Here is a 21325-nt window from a genome sequence, read left to right as displayed (position 1 = left end):
CTGATTGAAAAGCTCACATCAAATAATCACATTAATCATTCTGGTAGATTTTCAGCTTTCAGATTTCATATTCTGTATTTCAGACCTGTGTGCTCTACATGTCCTGAATGCCGTTGATGTTCAGGAGTTTGTTTTTCTGTCTGCAGCCAAGTTTCCTCTGATGAACTGAATCCAGACATGAAGCATGTGGAAGGAGCACCGCGCCGCCTAGTGTCTGATGTGTGCCAGGCTGCTGGAGTTTGATAACCTTGCTCTGCGTCCTGGAGCATCACTGGAGGAATGTGAATGTGGATTTGGATGTCCTCCTCCTCCTCCTCCTCCTCCTCCTCCTCCTCCTCCTCCTCCTCCTCCTCCTGCTAATTGTTGATGCAGCCCGGCGGGTCCCTCGCACGGTGATCAGGGCTCGTCCCGGGTCTCTTGTGATCTCTTGCCCGCTCGGACCGACCATGATGAGCGCGGAGAGCGTGTCGGAGAGCGGAGCGGACGAGTCGTGCATCCACCTGGAGCCGCTCAGCAGCGCGCACTTGTCGGGCAAGGCGACGCCGACCGGCGGCAGCCGCGCGGGCTTCATGGACGGCGGCCACAAAGTCACGGCCAACGGGGTGCACGACATCGAGGACCGGATCCTGAGGATCACCGGCTACTACGGCTACAACCCGGGCTACTCCAGCCACCGGAGTGAGTGAAACTACCGCGCTGCATGCGACACTTTTACGCATTCCTGCTCCAGGTGTGAGGTCGTGCGCGTTGATGAAGGCTGTGACAGGAACAAATGCTGCATGGATTACACTCTCACAGGAAGACGGAAAATATATGTTTATTTTAAATAGATCTTTTTAAAAATCAATTAATTTTCATCATAATTAGGCCAAATTCTCCTGATTTGATGGAACAATCTGATGTCAGTCACTGGAAGCTGATAAGCAGAGAGAAAAGACTGAAAAGCAATTCAGCGCTGTCATATTATGCAATTACTCTGGGAAGTGTGAAATCATGCTCTCATTGTCAAAGCCTGTGTCGAAGTTGTATCTGAACGGCTGTTTCCTCAGTCAGCAGTCCCTCACAGCCTGCATGGCGGCTTCTGAATGGATTGTTCACCCCACACATTTAATTAAAACTATAAATTTACAGAATAACACATCTCCCCCCCGCGGTGCATGCAAATACTGTCAGCAAATCCCCTGACGTGCTTGAGGTATAGCAGCGCCTCCATATGTTCAGCCCCTCTATAATTTCCATTTGTCACCGTGGTCTTGACTGGAGGATTCTGCTGATGCTGCTCAGACAGGAGCTGGGACTGAAGGGGGCAGCTGATGGTGCACTTTGATTCCAGACATGCTCTGAAAACTCCTCTTTTGCTCAAGCAGGGGTGTCAAACCTAAGTGCCAATACTGGCACTTAAAGAGGTTTTATCCAGGCCCAGAGGATGATATTATTTATTGTAAAACTCACTTAGAGAACATTAACTTTCTTATTATTGTAATTATATTGATTTTGTTGGATACATTCAGAGTTTGTGGCTGGAGAATTATCAGAATGTGATGAATCTTGCCTGTGGTTGCATTGTCAGCCGGATCTCTGGTATGCTGGCAGTGAAACTGCGTTTTTATTTATTCATTTATTTAATTTCTTATCATAAACCAGACAGCTGCACATGTGGTCCTTTTGTGGCCAACAATAGACAAAATACAGATATTGGTGTCACAGGTAACGGTACAATGATTCTGTTTTAAGTATCAGCAATCAGTTGGAAATGCCATATTTTCTGGATGATAAGTCAATTTAAATTTGATTTAATTAAAAATAAAAACATAAGTCACAACTTTTTTTCTTTGCTCCACTGATGATCCTGGTTTACTTTCTGAAAATACTCAGACTCCGTTTCTGTGTGGACGGCAGAAGTGTGCACCAGGCAGTGAATATTACTTCTGCACATGCTCAGTAGAAAACAACGCTTGTCTCGAGACTCCCGGTCCAGATTCTCCTGGACTTGGTAGGTTTAGAGTTGAGAGTCACTGTAATAACAATCCAGCTTGATCGTCTGTCCATACTAATGTCTCTTTTTATCTGTCTGGACAAACAACCCAGTTGCATTGCAGAGACGCGGCCTGAGTTGTGTTTCCAGTTTCTCTGAACTCGGTTGTTACGTAAACGGACGCAAAAGTTTTCTGTTTTCACTTGAAAACATTGTTTTGTGAGCTCAGCGTCTGTATCCTGCCTCCATCCACAGAGAAAGAAGTGACAGACGACAGATTAATGACAGGTGGATGTTATATTCCCGCCTCTGCAGGTGGAGTGGAGTTATGTTCTGCAGCATTAGACAAACTGTCATTCGTTTGTTCTATAATTGAGCTGTTCTTTTCGTAGTTCGTTCACCTTAAAGCAAAGATTGGACTTTGTTTTTGCAATGTAAACCCTCACAATTGGTACCTCTTCCTGTCTTCAGCTTCAGATGCTGAAATCCTTCAACACAACTGAGATTTTCTTGTCACGCAAGCTTCCCAACGTCTCCCTCCGGTTGTTACATAAAAGCTCGATTACAAACTCCTGACTGAGAGACGTGCTCTCTCCACGTTGTGGCTCCCCTCCTCAAGTCTACTGGCAAAACGTGGCGCTCTGTGACAAAAATGCATTAGCCGGACTAATTTGTTAAGCGTCTCAGAGGAAATGTAGGCATGCAGATTGAGCCTGGTTCAATCAGGCGGCGCTCCAGCTGAGGCTCGGTGGGACGAGCTCGCTGCACCTCGGCGGAGTCTTAGATTGAGGCTGAGGAAAAAGGAAATGAGCTCGTCTCTCATTAGCTGCTTCCTGTTTATCAGGGGTGTCGGTTGCAGTAGATTAACCGTGGAAGCAATCACACATTTCGTCTGGGAATATTTTCCACTCGTCCAGATTAATCTGGCGAACGACAGACCTGATTGGCTTCAAATTGAAAACTGATTGAACGGCTCGATGGCCTCGGAGACAAACACAGCAAAGTGAAACGGCGGCAACACTTTGGCTGAAATCACGAGAAGAAAAGCCAGCGTTACTGGAGTTCTGGATTCAGGGTTTAGTCTCTCCTCTCTATTTATGGACTCATAACATGGAAAATAACAGATGGAGTGTCACCTGGATGTGCTGCAGCTACAAGAAGCAGGTGTGGTTTGTAATAGAAAGCTCGTAAAAGTTCCTGTATCTGGGGGTTATTGGACGTGACGGAGAAATGCCATCTGTAGCCCCGTGATTTTCCATCCCGCCATCAGCCCAGTGCCACAGTCAGACAGAAGGCGTTCCTCAGGGCAAGCGTACTTATCATCATCATTATTCTGCTTGCACAGCTATTAAACGTGCTGTTGCTGGGCCTGTCACTCCGAGGACGCCGGGCGAAATCCCGCTGCAGACAGTTATTTGCCACTTATTTGCCAATTTTTAGAAACAAATTTGTGGAAAGTGACTTTCCTGACTAATGCTTCGCTGCTGGAAAGTAGCACATTATTATTGTTTTGGGCTTTTTTTTTGCCAAATCATTAAACTAATGAGTGCAAACCTGCAAATGCCAACAGATGAACTCAAATTATTCCTTTTTGCATAACCGCTAAGAGTTCCTAATGAAAAAAAATCATTTATTTCAATATATTTGCACAAAACCTGAACATATTAACTTTTTTACAGTGCAAATAATAGCATGAGATCATTGTAAATTGATGCAGAATATAGTAAACTAGCCTCTCATGCATGTCTTAGTGTCAAAAAAACACAAACTGAACTTACTTTTTCTGAAATATTAAAGTTAGTATTTCCTTTGTAACTTGCTCACCTGTTGGCCCAGGTCGGGCCCCTCGTTACTCGGGTGCCATATGTTTGACACGCCTCGTTTCAAAAAACGCTGGGAAGCCTCATCCTCAGTAAATGATAATCTGAGATACCAGAGCACCTCAGCAGACGATCGTGGTCCTGCTGCCAGGCCTGTGGGGTAATGATAAATTTAGTAGGCGCTTGTTGCCAGTTTGTTGTTATTGCCACTTGCCATCTGTGGTGAATTAGAAGATGCCTCGGAGGCGGATTATGGACTAGATTTGGAGGCAGGGTCTGGGCTGTCGCACACACAATACGGCCACCATGTAAAGTCTGATCTGCTGTGAAAGTGAATGCCACTCTCAGTGAGTAAAGTGCACGGACGTGACAGGCTGCTCTCTGACGTGCAAACAGGGGAATTAAGTCTGAAGGGCCAGGAAGGCCGCCATTCCTCACAGAGCGGCGTGTTGTTCTGTGCGCTCTTGGTGTATTTGAATCCAGTCAGACTCACAGCAGGTGAATCTTCTCCTCCTCCTACTTATTTTGGACCGCTCCGTTCCCACGTCTGCTCGCCCGCCGCTATTTTTAACCCAGCGCGACCGAATGGGATATGAGCTTTGCCTGAATGGCTCCTGGAGTGCTGTTAGTCTTATGTGCTCATGGGAATGAGCAGAAACGCCATGCGAGTAATGGACGCATTATTCCTCCTGTGGAGCTGCAGAAGTGCTGACCTGTGCTCCCGCCACGCCGCTCCCGCTCAGACACGGCCCGACTCGCATGTCAGGACATTTCACATTTTGCCCGGATCCAGAAAATTCACTTTCTGAACTTTGTGAGAAGTAATATTACATAACAGGAGGGTGTCAGAGGAGTGTGGTCTGTGGCTCCTCTGCAGCGTCAGCGCAGGAGGTACAGCCGCAGCTGAACACTGTCCTCTTGTGGTTTGTAAATCTAATAACAACAATAGACACACCAGCCAGATAGCAAATAGGATGGCACGGTGGAGAAGTGGTTAGTGCTGACACCTCACAGCGCAAATGCTCCTGGTTAGATTCTGCTGGGTTTTTTTTTTTCTTGTTTATTCAGTTTTTTTAATAAGACTCTGCATTTGTCAGGTGTTTCATTCTTTTTTCATTTTCATTTTTTTGTCACTAGTTGGTAATTCAGGAGTGAAAATGTCTTTCATGCAAGGAAATATTTCCTGTAATGCACACAAATAGTTAACTATACCTCATGCAGGACAAACCACAGGCTACAACCGCTTGACCAGCCCTCAAATGTCCAGGTCTGCTTTGAATAAACCAGTGGTGTGTTTTCAGATGATGATCTGACTCCCTGCATGACGACTGATCACTACTGAGGGTCTATAAGGGATTTCAATCAGTCAAGGAGCAGAAGCTTCATGGTGGACAAGGTTCCCGTCTGTCATTGTATCATATAGAAGGAGTGTGGGAAATTTAAAATTACACTCATCATGTTGTTCATTTGACTATGAAGTCAAGTCATAACTAAAAGTTACACTATGTGATAACTGGAAATTGTTTTCTTCTTGTTATGCACCATTAAAGACGTTTGATTCTGTTAATAACTTAATAATTATAGTGAAGAAGCAGATTTTGAAGAGAACAGTGTCAATAAAAGCAAAATGAAGAAGTCATCACACTAATTGGACAAATTCAGAGGTTGTTTGCACCATCTGCCATGCTGACTTCATTCACATTCAGTGTGTTTTAGCTCATCAGCTTCCAGCTGGAGTTGTGTTTTGTCCGATACTCTTAAGGAATTTGTTACAAAATCAATGTTTTCTTTGACATTTTTGCAGTTTGCTTGATGGATTGGTGGCCAGACTGGGGTCTCTTACAGGCCATTTATGGCCCACGGGCCTCATGTTTGACCAAAAAAAAAAACAAAAACAAAAACAAATGCATAGTTTTCCCTAATGAATGATTTGCTGTAGCTTTCAGGTATCGGTCCTCGGGGAGTGACGATGACATTTTTCACGATCCTCACGCTCATCGGTGTTTCCCAGTTCCGCCCTGCACCTTTGATGCATCAGATCCTCTCGGCCACCAGGTGTCCTCGTCCTCCAGCGCTGTCCACGCTCGAACTGCCGGGATGAGTTACTGTTACTGGAAACTCACCTGACAGGGAGAGATTTATTCAGGGGCTGGCTGATGGAGCTCGCTCGCTCCCTCCTCCCGGCCCTCATGTAGATGTGATGGCGAGCAACAGAGAGGAGGTTCGAGACAAAGAGGCGACGCACTGAGGCGCGCGGCGTTCATCTCAATGACAAAAGAGAGTGAATGGGTCGAGTGCGTCAGTGTGCACGGCAGAGCCGCTGTTGCTATGGAGGTAAACAGGAAGGATGCTTCGAAATGAAACACATGTAAACTGAGCAACATTTGGGTTGAGGTTGTGTTTTGTTTTGTTTTGTTTTGTTTTTTGGAAAAAGGCCCTGATTGGACTTTTTTTGTGTGATTTTGTTGAATTTTACTGAAGTGGAATTGTTCTAAGCTGAGCAGAGAGAGGGAATGGTCTAAAGTTTGAGCCCTATGTCTAATATTTGAGATTGAATCCCCCCCCCCACTCCGTGGCGTCTGCACTCCAGGTATTCCTCCTAATCTGATAGCGATTACCATCCTGTGCTGACACCGTGCTTTCTCTGTCCCCTCCTCGACGGCTCGTTGGCTCCTCTCTATCAGCAGAGCTATTTTTAAGTTTAGCCCTCCTCAGGGGATCCGAACCCCCCCAGCTTATCCCCTGCTTACACCTGATCAAACATTATTCGCTCGTGCTCGTCGCAGATTTTAATGCACAAACATTTTAAACAGAGCCGGCTCTCATGGCAGCGTCTAATGCTTTTTGCATTAGTGTCACACTCGTTCCGTCTCACTGTGTGGCCACTGTGGCATTGTCCTAAAAAAAAATCACATCAGAGAGCTGCCTGTTCAAGGCGTTTCAGCAGAATGAAAACCTGCAGTGTAACAATTAAACCATTGCGATTTTACTGGAACGTGACCCTGTTTTTTACTGGGTCCATCGTAGCAAACGGCCAAGTAATAACCGAGCTGTTTTCGCTCCTCTCTCAGTTTGAAGAATGCACGGAAAGCACTCTGATCTGCGATGCTCTTTGTAGTTTCACCAGGATTTTGGCTGACGAGCTTTTTGGAAACTGGAGACAGACAAGAGAGGAGGGGCTGGGAGTGATGCTGACGGAAATCCTGCAACTTACACACTGAAAACACTGTCATGGAGCGTTTCATAAAAAATCAGCCCAAAGCTCGTTGCATTTTTCCAATGTTTACCTCGAGTGCTTCCTGGTTTACTGTGCTACGCCCACATTTTATTGGTGAGCGCAGCACAACATGGGCTATATTAGGATGATGTTACTGGCTTCGTGTGTCTGACCGCAGAACCATCGATGTGTTGTTGAAGTACAGACCCAGGCAATATTGAGATCCATTAAGAGTTCAGGCCCCTAAAGCTCAGCTGGAGATTGAATGACTTGAGGGCTTTCCTTGAAATGGAAACTCCTGACCACCGTCCTGGAGCTGACTCACACGACCCAGACTGACCCTCCTCAGGCCCACATGGACGCCCATGGGAGGGTTTCCCTTGACGTCGCAAGAAAAATGCATTCAAGTCATAAAATTATGAAGGTATCAGCATTAAAATGTTAATATTTAATGTAAAAAAAATACTGCATTAACATCCTGAGTAGAAGTATCTTCAGTACCGAATATAGAAGCGCTTACAGTAAGTGCAGCAGGTTGGGTTAAAGCGGTAACACAGACCTTATTGAGCTGATGTAAGCAAATAAACAATAATTCTATGATCAACATTATACATTTGTCACATTACTGACAGATCGTGGGGTCTTTGTGTTCCAGTTGAATTGTTAAAAACTCATCAATTTTCAAAACTAGAAAGGCCCAGATGATTTGGATGCATGTTTCTTGACTCTGGGAACAAACTGTTGTACCTGAGAAAACCTGCATGCACAAGGATGAAAACCAGCCAGTGGAGGATCCAGCCATAACAACACCTCTCTTTGACATTAGGCTCCACACACCCACTGACAGTAATGACGGCCGAAAAACATTTCTTAAGCCCCTTTCCCACTGGCCAAAAAACCCGTTTAAACCCGCTAAAAATCGGCTCCTCATGGCAGTGTGAAAGGGTTCAATCGGCATTTAGACCCAGGTCTTTCAACCCTGCAATCGAACCGGGATTTTACCGGGTCGCCTTTCTAACGGCTTTGAGTGGGAGGGATACATACAGGAACTTACGTGATGACATCGACGCAGCGTGGCTACGTTAGCGTGCTAGTTGCTGTTTCTGGACACAGGTGAGATTTCCTTCGTCAACATGACCCAGCGGCGCGGCTCGCCAGCAGGCAGTTAGACCCGGGTCTGCAGGCGGTGGGAAAGGAGTCCAGAAGCCGATTGTTAGCGGGTCGAAAACACGGTTCGACCCGCTAGTTGCAGTGAGAAAGGGGTATTAGCCTGCTTCTTCCTCTTCTCAGCTGGTATTGTCTCAAACTCCTCCTTCGCACTTTGTTCAAACTCTTGATGGTTTCCAGGAATCTTTCTTTAATGGCAGATTTCAGTCCAGACTTGTTGCTGTTCACTTTGAAACAGCCCATGCCTACCACTCTTGCGTTCTTCTGGACGTCTGCTTTGGGTCTTCATCTTGCCGGAGGACCATGAACTTCGACTCAGCCCAGGTTTCCTTACTTTGGATCTGACATTTTGCTCTAAAATCTCTTGATAATTCTCTGATTTCATGATTCCTGTGATACGCTCATGTCCTCCAGCAAAGGATGCAGCAAAGCAGCCCCACAGCATTATGGTTCCTCCACCATGCCGGACTGTTGGTAGGGGGCTTGTTTCCTGAAATGGTTCAGTGTGCGACCAGTAAACAAAGTGTTGGTGTGTGCTGTTAAAAAGCTTTGTTTTGGTTTCATCTTTCCACAAAACAGTTTCCTATGAGAGTCAGGTACTCTTTTTCCTTCTTTAACCTGTATAAAATACAAATTCCTGTGGACTACACATCAATGCAATGTGGAGTCATGGTAGCACTGTGGGCAGAGAGGCCTCTTATCCCACTTCTGAATAATGAGAGCGCTAATATTACCTGTCTCCTTGAAAGGATTTATATCTGAGGGATTGTTTTATGTGTCTGATGTTCACGGCGTGCGCCGGTTTGAGACTGTGGCTCAATACAGAAAGAGCCCTACCAAATAATCTGACTCTCAAGGAGTCGTCAAGAGCAGGAGATGTGCCAAGAAAGGAGAGAGTCATTGGAAGACAGAGGACAAGAGTGTGTGGAGAGCGACAGGGAGGGAAGGCGTTCGGAGAGCCTGGTCAGGTGGACGGGGAGGATCGGAGGGGGCACAGCCAGCACAGCATCATTAGCCCGGGCTGCTTGGTTACCCTCCAAACAAAGCCGCTGATTTGTGGAGGAACAGAAGAGGAGGGGAAAAAGCGCGTGAGTCGGAGAGGAACGGAGGAGGGGGGAGGATAGAAAGAGATGAGGGGAGTGATTGCACCATGCCACACACACTTGAAGCTCAGTCTCCCTTGGAGACAGAAGCAGCGCCGGATCACAGCATGACAGTGCAACAGTAGAGCCTCCACTGCCACCGAGCCGGGTCACCGTCCACACAGACGGGAGGCGGAGCGGGGAGCGCCGGCCCGGAGACCAGAGCAGAGAGTCTGGACCGGAGCGCCGGGGGGGACGAGCCAAGAGTTGACAGAGATCGGGGAGGAGAGTGACGGACGCAGGGGGGGAGGGCGAGGAGGAAGCAGTGGAGGAGTCAGGAGTCTGAGGATGCTCGCTTCGCGCAGGACGAGCTGCTGAGCCTGCAGCAGCCCAACACACTTCCACACTCACACACACACATACACACACCTTCAGGGGAGGACAGTGTGTGGTGCCCCCAGTGGAGGATGAAGAAGCACTCGGCCCGAGTGGCTCCTCTCAGCTCGTACAGCACTCAGGTCCTCACCTGCCCCGTCTCTGAAGGTAAACCTGCAGATCCACACACTCACCCACGTCAGTGTGTGTGTGTGTATGTGTGTGTGTGTGTGTGTGTGCGTGATCTGAATCATTAGCCTGCATGAAACTTAGAGGAACTTTAATCTCAGTTCAGTTTCCCATGATGCATCACATGCACAGAACGTCTGATGCTGAATGGGCTTGAAATACGTGAAGTCAGAGACGACGGCGTTGAAGACGGGTAAAGCAGGTTAGCTTTGGATTCAGAAATAGATTCATAGATTTGATTTGTTTCCATCTCTTGATGCTGAAAAAGCCATTTGTGCAGATGAGAATTTCAGCTCTGAACTCATGAAAGCGTTCCACTTCATTCTTGCATAATGAGGATTATTGAGCAGTGCTGGTTTATTTGCTACAAGCACGATCATTAAAGCACAGCAGCGGTGACAAAACAGCCAGAACTCCTCAACACAGGGCGGGAAAAGTTACAAGTAGACTTAAAATACTTTTCCAAAAATGAGATGTTTACGCAGTACGTGACGCGTCTGACGCACACGAGCTTCAGCAACGCTGCAGACATGAACGTGAGCCCGTCTCTGTTCTCAGCGGGGCTCCATCCATCACTGTCAGGGATAAAGCGTAGAATGGATTGAAATGTGAGGTTCAGGCAGCACACTGCGTCACACGGAGTGGATCGGCTCCGGTAACGGCTGAGTGATCCCACGCTGCACTGTGGTTTACACAGTGGACCAGTCAGCTACTTTCTCAATGAATTACACCAGATCTCGACTCCTCAGTGGACATCTGTACTGATTAATTACTCAGAGTAACAGAATTCAGTACTTTTTACTCATGTTTAAAACATTTTCATGTAATCTATTTTGTGACTTTAAAATCCTACGTTACTTCTGATAATAAACTCACAATCTGAGCAACGTAACAATTGTTAAATGGCACATTTGCTGGACTCTGTAGGCCTCTGGTGATGCTTTGATATTACAGGGAAAATGTCCTGGTGTGGCTTTCAAGTAGTTTGTTTGAGAAGATTTTCCATCCAGGGCAACGGATTTCAGTGGATTCTAATGAAAATGCTGTGAAAATGTCCAATTATTCTTTTACATGAGTTTTTCCAAACAGCTGTAGTTTCACTCAGAGCTGAGTAGGATGTAAACATGCTAATGGAGAGCTCCTCTCAACTCTGGCTCTCATAAACAGCCTGGAATCTTCAGAAAGTGTGAAAATGTTTGGAGAGGTTCTGCACAGTGCTCTGCAGTGTTGCTCATTATCAGGACTCATAACTAGGCACCAATTTATTTGATAGCCGAGGTAAAAAAAAAAAAATTCAATCATTTCCCCAGCAGTTTAACATCAAATCGTCCGTTCAGCATTCCTCTGCAGCCCGTGTTTTTATTTATTTTATTGTTTCCCTTGCAACTTCTCTCACCTCCATTATCAGTCAGCAATAACGCCGTGTGTTTATGAGAACAGATTTCTGGCCATTACAGCTCGGTCCGGGCGCGGGGGAATCGTAGCGTGATAATATTACTGCGTCTTGGCACCGGCTGAGCCTGTAGTGGTTTCTACCTCAGGACAAGTGGGCTCCTCTCCAACACTAAAAGCTTTAGGTTTTGTCAGTGCTGTGAAACACTAACCACCTCGCTTGATGGATAAGAAAAGCAGACATAAAGGAGGGGGTGGAGGGGGTGCGGGGGGGGGGGGGGGGGGGGTGGGGGGGTGGGGGGGGGGGGGGGGGGGGGGTTGAAATTGCTGCTTCTCTCCTGCAGAAATATCACAGCTCCGTTTTCCAGTTAGCAACCAGCAGCCTCATTAGGTTGATTAGGAATCCTTGCTGTGACAGAATGTAATTAGACCGAATCCCTGGATGATCCCGCAGAAACAAAACTGTATCAGTGTTGAACACTTTGCTTCCACGGCGCTCCGTCGAACCGCTGCCAGCTGGGATTTGCTGTGAGGTTAAACATCTTGTCTGAGCTTTTTATTTTTCTGACAGCGTGTTTCCACACCAGCTGAAGTGAAGAAAAAAAAGAAAAAAAAAAAAAACACTCAGTGCAGGTTTTATTTCAAAAGATTTTCATTGTCATTTACAGTTCGGGGAATTTTTTTTATCCACTAACCTGGACTCAGGATTCCTGCTCAGAAATGCTCTCAGTACTAAGTAATTGAATACTTTCACAGCTACTCAGCTTTACTATTTGCACCACTTTTATCTGACAGCTCTGGTTACTGGACGCTTTCCAGATCAAGATTTCATGTCAAAACAGAGAAGCGTCGCATTTCGGAGCAGTTAGTGGTTCAACCGAAGACAGATCCGTCCGTCCATCAAGCACACGGCTTCGTCCAGCTCAGCGCCGAGGCCAGGAGACGGTCGCAGCGGCGCCGAGGCCTGGACGGGCCAAACACACAACTACAGAACAATAAGTCATGATTTAGTGCAGACAAAACAAACTGTAAAACCACAATAAGTGGTTGGAGTAGAGAGACAACCACCGCATGTGATTCTGAAACACGGCACAGCATGAGGGAGCTCAGGAGACGGAGGGAAGGAAGAACTCCCTTTAAACAGGAAGAAACCCGCAGAACCAGACGGACAGAGACAGGTTGAGGGTCGGGATTCAAACCCTGGCTTGGGAAGAACATGCAAACTTAAAACACAAATACAAACAAACTTTATTCCAACTAAGAGGCTCAAAGTCTGATCCTGGCTCTCTAAAGCCAGATTGTGTCAGAATATTTAATGTAACTAAAAACACTAAAAACTATTTTCTGTTAATGTTCTGAAATGTCTATTCTGATCTACAGTGAAAAAAGTAACATGATGATTTTTAAAGTTGAATTTTTTTCAAATTAATTCAGTAGCTTTTCTTGCGTAAAGCTGTTTTCCACTGCCCGGACGTTACAGTCACTCTGGTACATTTGAAACCAATTTGATAATGCTGCAGCGCTGCCGTCTCATACATCGATGAATTTTAAACCACTTACTCTGATTAAAACTTTCTCTTTTAATAAAGAAATATGCCAGATAACTCCACAATAAATAAGCAGCCATCACTGTTCCTGGCAGCAGTGAGTTATTCGACCAAAGTGTGTGTGCTGTGCTCCACATATTTCCTCAGATGAAAACAAAGATCTCAGCATTGTGGGTGCGATCCTGCTGAGGTCTCTGTGCAGATAACTAACAAAATACTATGAGATGTAATAATGAGCACCCCTGAGATGGCCTGCTGCTGCTGCGGAGAGAGAGAGGCGCTGTAACCGATGCCGTTTTCCAGCGGCTCGGGAATCTGGAGCCACGGTGGAAACGGCAGAGATTCACGTGCTGAACTAGCAGAGGGAGCGAAAGGCAGCCAACACCCTGCACATGTCATCTTTTATTCCTGCCCTTGTGTAAATTGATCGCACTGTTGAGAGGTAAAGAACGGATCTGAGCTCTCTCCGGAAATGCACACACACACACACACACACACACACACAGACAGACACAGCACTTCACGTATTATACAGCATAGTTGAGGTCCAGAAGCCACTTTCACCCGCAGTCCATTAGGGCACCGGTCCAGATCTGCCCTGCGTCACTGGCATAAGATTAAAGTAAAGCCTCTAAAACATCTTTCTATCCTTCTCTCTCTCATTCTCTCTCTATCCATGCATCCATCCATCCATCCATGCGTTTGCCGTCTGAGGATCAAGGTTGTCATGACTTTCTCGTGGAAAGTCGTGCGCTCAGGTTTACTCTCCCTTTCTGGGCGTCGGGTTTCTGTGCACGCCTGACTACGAGGAGTGTGTGCAGCATACGCTGCATCATGAGGCCAGCGGGCTATTTCGGACACACGCACACAGCCTGCATGCTAACCCGACACATTTCCAACAAAGCTCCGGCCCCGCGCGTTTAGTGCCTTTACAGCAAGAAGGGAGTGATCACCGAGGACGATCGGTCGATAGATCCTTATGTGCTGGACTCCGTCCAGAGTCACCCTGTGGAAAACATCAGACACAGCAGATGCTTGGAGTTTGGGACATGTTAGAGAAGTGTGATTTGAATCACAGTGTAACCAGGCTTTCTGTTTCCTCCTGTCCTCCCTCTGTCACCAGGAGAAGATGGTTCGGAGTCTCACGCCGAGACGCCGGGCAGCGAGACCAGCGGAGAAAGCCGCTCCTACCAGACATGTACCAACACAGCTGTGAAGGTGCTGGGCGGGCTTCTGATGGTGCTGTGCGTCTCCTCGTCCTGGGTGGGCACCACGCAGGTTGTGAAGGTGACCTTCCAGTCATTCTCCTGTCCCTTCTTCATCTCCTGGTTCAGCAGCAACTGGAACATCCTCTTCTTTCCCATCTACTACTCGGGTCACGTGGTGACCACACGCGAGAAGCAGACCCCCATTCAGAAATTTAGGTAAACGCTTAAAGTTCTTCACAGAAAGGCTCATTTCCTGATATCCTGCCTATTTCAATGGTTCATATGAGATGCAGTTCTGTTTCTCTTGGTGTTTTGGAAGGTGCATGATGGGATGAGGTCACATTTATGAGTAGCAGTGGACACCTGGGGAATGAAGTCAAGGTTCGTCCCCAAATGGAACCTGCCAGCGTTGGGATTCAAACCTTCAAACATAAGATTGTTTCTTTAAACAGAGACGCTGGCAGAGTGGCGGCACGTCAGGCTGAAGAAATAGATGAATCAGAGGGAAGAGTGTATCGAGAGAGGTACACTGAGGCAATGGATGAAAGCAGAGCTTAATGCATCTTTTACAGTAAACAGCTGGCGAATGAAAGGAAACTGAAGCAGCATCAGAGCACCAAAACACCCCGAGATGGGAGTTTATCCTCAGAGAGAAGGGACTCATCGTTACAGAATAGAATGAAGAAACTGTAGTTCAGCTTTTTTTTTTTTCTGTAATGTACAAGGTATGGTTTCTAATGGTAAATCTTAAAATAAAGGTAAGACAGATTTGTTTGAGATCAGAAGAATATCAGCTGGGATGTACCTGCAGAACGATGATCTGCTATGTTTACGCCTGCATCAGTTATCATGATGTAAAACAGGCAGGATTCACACGTTTTCGCTGTAACTGCTCAAATGCTTCACCAGCCGCCCCGGGAGGCTCTGCCGCCTTTTCTCGTTCAGTTGGAACAGATTGAAACCACCTGACTTTCCATGAGGAGAGGCAGCCAGGCGACGGCTAACGTGCCGCGGTCTCCCGAATGACGTGGCGCCCGCCGCCTGTGTCTGTTCTCGCTGGCAGGGAGTGCAGCCGGCTCTTCGGGGAGGACGGGATGACTCTCAAGCTCTTCGTGAAGCGCACGGCGCCGTTCTCCATCCTGTGGACTCTCACCAACTACTTGTACCTCTTAGCCTTGAAGAAACTGACCGCCACTGATGTCTCTGCGCTCTACTGCTGCCACAAGGCCTTTGTTTTCCTCCTGTCTTGGATCGTCCTCAAGGACCGCTTCATGGGTGTCCGGGTCGGTCCAGAATCACACAAACAAACACAAATCTAGCAAATAAAGGAAAAAAAACCCATGAGAAAGACGTATAATTCCAATGATTTGTAGTTTTTACCTGCTCTCAATCTGTGTGTGCAGATCGTGGCAGCCATCATGGCCATCACGGGCATCGTCATGATGGCGTACGCTGACGGTTTCCACGGCGATTCCTTTGTGGGCGTGGCTCTAGCCGTGGGCTCAGCTTCCACGTCGGCCCTGTATAAGGTCGGACCACAGCGCTCGGATCTCTTCAGAGATCTGTCCGCGGTCGGCCGTGAGTTAAATGGTCGTCTCCTCGCCGTTTCAGGTGCTGTTCAAGATGTTCCTGGGCAGCGCCAACCTCGGGGAGGTGGCTCACTTCCTCTCCACCATGGGCTTCTTCAACCTCATCTTCATCTCCTGTGTGCCGCTCATCCTCTACTTCACCAAGGTGGAGCACTGGGGCTCGCTGTCCTCGCTGCCCTGGGGCTACCTGTGTGGACTGGCTGGACTCTGGCTAGGTGAGAGAGGAAAAACTCCCAGGGCACCGTTCAGGTTCTTACTTCTGTGTGTGAAATCGACGTAGCGTTCGTCATGCTTCATTTCTCCACTAACATAATTTCCTAAAGCTTCGGTTCAGTAACATCTGTCATCGATTCTTTGTTCTGAAACTTTTAATTTCCCGCAGCCGTCTGTGCGTAGGAGTAGAAATGTCAATTTTTGCTAAAGTTTTCTCTAAATGGCATTCTGGCCCGGTGATAACAATAAGGACACTTCTATTATTTCGCTCCGTTGCCTCTGTGCCACTGAGCTCCAGGTTATTGTTTCTGCTGTGCAGTTATTCAGCTGTTACTGACTATTTTTGGGGAGGTTTAGACTTTTGGAAATTAAAAAAAAAAAAGGAAAGACAAAGCTTTTGTGCTTCAGGGGTTTTACCAGACTGAGGAAGTAAAGACAGAGCGGTGCTTTGAGAGGAATACTGACGCCGGCGAGTCACAGTCATGCGATGATCTCGATTACTTTTTTCTGAACGTCAGAAATGTGGGAACAAAATGTGTAAACTGACTAATTGTTGGACCGACCCGCAGTGTTCAACATCCTGGTCCATGTGGGTGTGGTGCTGACCTACCCCATCCTCATCTCCATCGGCACCCTGCTCAGTGTGCCCGGCAACGCAGGTAAGGTCAGCGGCAGGAACTCTTCATATGCACTTGTTATTTACGATGTTTGCTTCCTGATCGCTGTCCTGTAAATAAAGAGGGAGTAAATGGCCGCACGCGCCGAGAGGTCAGCACTCAGGGCCGCTGCAGCAAACTGATTACACAGCAAGTCTGCCGCTCTGGAAACCCAATCATCGGCGCGCATTCACAGACCCTGCAACTATCCCCTCGCTCAGGGAGGATCAGGTTGCCAAGGCGACACTAAATGCCTGCAGACAAACTCTTTTCTTTAGCCGTGACGGACCGTATGAAGGTCAGTGGGTGAGAGCGGCCCGGGATGAAGTGGATCGCTCGTGCTGATGATAAGCCGCATTTGCTCCACTCATCCCCTCCGGCCGCGGCGTCCTGCGGTTTACCTTACTTTGTGTAATTAATCTGGGTTTGTTTGTGTTTTTCTGCCTCTCCGCACGCGGCCCTCTGGCTCCCTCTCCCGTCAGCCGTGGACGTCTTGAAGCACGAGGTGATCTTCAGCGTGGTGCGACTGGCCGCCACCTGCATCATCTGCCTGGGCTTCCTGCTGCTGCTGCTGCCCGAGGAGTGGGACTCCGTCACGCTGCGCTTCCTCGCCGCCATCGCCGACAAGAAGTCGGAGGAGCACGGCGAGGAGCTGACGGACTCCAGCGTCCACACCCGGAGCCGCAGCCGGGCCAACGGCACCGTGTCCATCCCCTTGGCGTGACGCCGCCGCGAGGCTCTCCTCTCCTCCGCCCGGGAGGCGTGGCGGGTCTGGGTCTGGGTCTGGGTCTCCGTCGCCTCGCATCAGGACGACTTCATGAATGAGGACTTTCGTGGTTCATGCAGAACGAAAGGCTCGAAAGTGTTTTTTACTTTCTGGAATCCTCGCCACGCTCCGTCTCGTCCCTTCGCACGCTCCCGAACCAAGAGCTGCCCGGCTTCCCCCGACACTGGACTGTATTCTGTGAATATAACTATCGGCAGGGCCAGTTTGGCTCAATCTTATATGTATTTATGATATTTATTTAGATCTGTATCCATAAGAGTATTAATTTTAAGTCTGAATCAATAGTATTATATACAAGAATGATCATTATACTATGCGTAATGTATAGACTCTTTTGTTTTTATAATAAAAGACTTAAAACCTTCAGCTCCTCATGTATGGGACTGAATCTTCTCTCAGAATCTAAACATGTTATGACATGAGGATGTTTGTCTTGGAGGTTAAACGTACAACAGAGACGTTACACCCTCAGTTTAGGCTGGATTCGTTTAGCCATTTATGATTTTAAAGCTGAAACAGTGAATTAAATGGTGTAACTTATACTTAAAAGGAAGAAAAGACTTAAACACTGCATGTAACCAGTGGCTCCAATCGGCTCACAGGACGAATTAACTCTAAGAGCCTGTTTACATTTTCCAATGAAAACAGGAAACTTTTAATGTGTGTTGGGAGTCAGCAACTGCAGGTGCAACCTTTTTTTTTTGTTGTCCTGTACACTCTAAAACCTAATAATTATTCTTACTTAAATTACATTTGTGCACTTTACTCATATCTTAGAAACCTGTTGATTCAACTCAATCAATATAAGTAAGGAACCAATTTAGCCTGAAAAAAGTTTACAACTAAATTCATGTGTGTAAGCTGGACTGGAAACTTTTTGTCACGGTGAATAAACACTGCATTCAGGACTGCACATGCGCAGCAAAGCCGAGCGGGAGTTCACTGCAGCTTGTCTCTGGTGTTGGAGGACGCTGAATTTCTCTACGTCTCAAGGTGAGTTATTCAAGTCCACTATACATCTCTTGTGCCATCCACGACATTATTATTGACATTATTTTGGCAGACCAGTTTTTCATGTTAAAATAAATGAACTGACAGACTAGCTAACTAGCTAGCTAAAATCAGCCAAAGCTAAGCAGGTCTAGCTAATATTAACAAGCTGTGTCATGGCTATACTTTTTAGCCTTTTCTATTTACATCTATGATAAGACTAGGATTGGTTTCAGTTTGATATGAACGCTCAGTTCATGCATTACTTTGGTGTGTCTGTAACCAAACCGTCCCAAACAAAGCCTGCCGACGTGCATGCAGCCTCTCAGTCGGCCATGTGGGGGCAGCACTCGCACCAAGTGGAGTAGCGTCAAAAATAATGAAACAAAAGAAGAAGACTTAAACCGGAGTGTCCGTGTGTCGTGTGTGAGCACGTCTACAGTAGGCAAATAACATTTAAGATGCATGCAGGGACATTAATGGGGAGGAGTAAGGTGAGCACCTCTCGAACCAACACCAGCACATGTAGCCAGCACCGAGTGACAGTCCGGTCGAATATCCCTTCAGCAGTGCGCCCACACCGGCTGTTCCGTACGCTAATACATTCACTCTTGAAAGTTTTGATATCTTTCTAACCAGTGGTGTAGTGTACGTGATATGCAGGCAGCCCATGTGCATGTAAACATGCATGTGCACTGTTTGTGAGCACCAGTATTTAAAAATCAGGAGTCAGCTTAATTAAAAGTTAACATCCTGCAGCAGTCCAGCTCTGTGCCACTGTTTATACTCACTCTTACGTCCTTTCTAAATTATAAATATAAATTAATCCTCAGGTATTCTGCATCACTTATTTGCCAAGAATTATACAATCTACTGGTGCAGCGATTCTCAACCTGTGGTCTGAGGCCCAAAAGTGCCATTTTTAGTGAATGTGTATAAAGCAGGAGTAGGGGGGTGGGAGGGGTGCTCAGAGTATACCCACTGGAATAAACCAGACTACGCCACAGTTTCCAACCCATGATAAAATCGAGCTCCAGTGTGGGGGACTGTTTCTGGCTTCACAGCGTCCACCAGTGACACTCCAAATGTTGCATGCTGCACCCCACTATGTGACAAGAAATGAACTTGAATGTGCAACTTGTAGAACCTCTCTAAATTAGAAAATAATATAAATAAACATTGGTATTTCATATAAATGAGTTTTTTTTCCTTCCTTTTGAAAATCTCTCAACAGATCCTGGAAAATGGCATAATGAAAATTCTGTGAATCGCCTGATGAACTGCACCTTCTCATTGCGACGTAAAGAAATCATGGAAGAGCAGCCATCTGTAGAAAAGAGCTGGCCAGCGTTCCAACATCTTCTTTACAAACAACAGGTAAATATTTAAGTGACTCAGAAAAATACAAATATGCCTGCCCCATGTAGGTTTTTTAATGTTGGAGTTCTCTTTGCACTTGTCTTTAAAATGTTTGTGTTCTGTTTCATCCTCAAAGATTTTTGCTGAGTTCACCAGAGTAGAAAGATTTCTGTGAATCTTTGGATCGTCGCACACCCCGCTCCCTTGAAATCTTCAGGTCCAAAAAGGGGCTTGTTGGCAAGCAACTCTCAGAGATTCTTGCCCAGGTTGAGCAGAGGGTGAGTATTTTGCAATATCTTTTTTTCATTTTTTTTTATTAGTTGAACACATGCTCACACACACCACCATAGGCCCTCATTTTAACTCACTCACTCATTCAGTCACTCACTCACTTGCTGACTGTCTCACTCACACTGGGCTCTCTACTGTACATCTGTACATTTGTACTTTTTGTATTCCTATGCCCCTTGTATTTTTTGCTGCTCTGTGTATATTCTTTATTGCTATTTTGATTTTATTTTCTGTTATACACACACACTAATGTAGGCCCTCTTTTTAATTTTGTAACCCATTAATCTACAGAGACACTCACGCACAGTCAAAGAAACATTCTGCTTTTTTAAAACTTTGTTACCTATTGGCAGATCACTGATGCCATTGCCATGAGGACAGCCGTGTTCCGATGCCTCCCAATTTTCCTCAAGGATGATGGAAGTGACTTCTACGCTGTCTGTTTCGTAAGTATTGTAAAAGTTTATGCTTATACTATATGTGCAATTGGAAGCCAGGATTTCTGTGTAAATTTGTTCTTACTTTTCTGATTGGCCACAGGACTGTGATGCCATGGAAGACTTCACTCAGGTTCCTGGGTATTTGTTTTGACATGCTGTAATTGTTGAATCCTGTAAAACAGTGTTTTTACCATAATATACAATGGCTTTTATTCGCTTTGGTAAAAAAAATAAAGTATCGTTCCTTGTGTACTAACTATCCTTTGTTGGGCTTACTTGATTTATTTAAGGCAATCGGTTTCCTAGATTCTACTAAGTAAATAGTACTGTTCATGTAAGTCAGAATAACTTGGTGTAGCTGAGTTGATTTTACTTGATATGTATAAGTTAAGATAACTTTCTTAATTCAAGTTACAATAATTTAATAGAATTAAGTACATACAACAAGGTTCTGAGTACACAGAACAAGTGAATATAAAGTAAATGTAATCTAAGACTATTAGTTATATTTACTTAATTTTTTTGAGGCAATCGGTTTCCACAATTTTTTTAAGTAATGCCAACTTGTTAGAGTTTAGAGTGTAGGCATTTTAATTTTTATTTCTGGTAATCATATTGCCTTTCTTAGTTTTTATATTTTAATTATTATTTTATATTTAATTATTCTCCCTTTTTACATAATAACAATACTAAGAAGAAGAAGAAGAATTTTGAATTCAGCCAATGATGTGAATATTTTTGAGTTGAACCTTGCTAAATAAATCCACATAACCTCTGCTGTAAATACAACTTTATCAAAAAAATGCACATTTCTTTAATGCATCTTTAAGGCTGAGACAGATTCTTGTATCTGGTGCAGGTATTTTTAGCAGTAAGTGGTTGTGAGTCAGACAGTATTAGTAATCTGTAAAGTGCATTCGGCATCGATGACTCTGCAAAATTAGTTTCTGCAATAACAGCCTCTAAAGTGCCTTTACGTGCTGCACTTAGTGTTCGTTTACTGATGTAAGGGAAGTCTCCAAATTTAC

General features: G+C 45.8%; 1 protein-coding gene across 3 annotated transcripts; it reads left to right on the top strand.

Moving 5' to 3' along the window:
* Positions 1–334: 334 nt before the first annotated feature.
* slc35f4 (solute carrier family 35 member F4) lies at positions 335–17583 on the top strand. Of its 3 annotated transcripts, none has more exons than XM_030117524.1 (7): positions 335–678; positions 13888–14188; positions 15036–15255; positions 15376–15501; positions 15584–15776; positions 16344–16433; positions 16913–17583. In XM_030117524.1, the coding sequence occupies exons 1-7, from the start codon at positions 447–449 to the stop codon at positions 17152–17154; spliced, it is 1404 nt and encodes a 467-aa protein (XP_029973384.1). In that variant the 5' UTR covers positions 335–446; the 3' UTR covers positions 17155–17583. The 3 variants fall into 3 exon arrangements, with proteins under 3 accessions (XP_029973384.1, XP_029973385.1, XP_029973386.1); XM_030117525.1 differs by lacking the exon at positions 335–678 and adding an exon at positions 9595–9804; XM_030117526.1 differs by lacking the exon at positions 335–678 and having other exon boundaries at positions 13923–14051.
* Positions 17584–21325: the final 3742 nt, after the last annotated feature.

The sequence above is a fragment of the Salarias fasciatus genome, chromosome 19 (genome assembly GCF_902148845.1).
Source record: "Salarias fasciatus chromosome 19, fSalaFa1.1, whole genome shotgun sequence".
Lineage (NCBI taxonomy): Eukaryota > Metazoa > Chordata > Actinopteri > Blenniiformes > Blenniidae > Salarias > Salarias fasciatus.
Note: the sequence above shows the minus strand (reverse complement) of the source record. Positions and strands in the feature narration are given on the sequence as shown.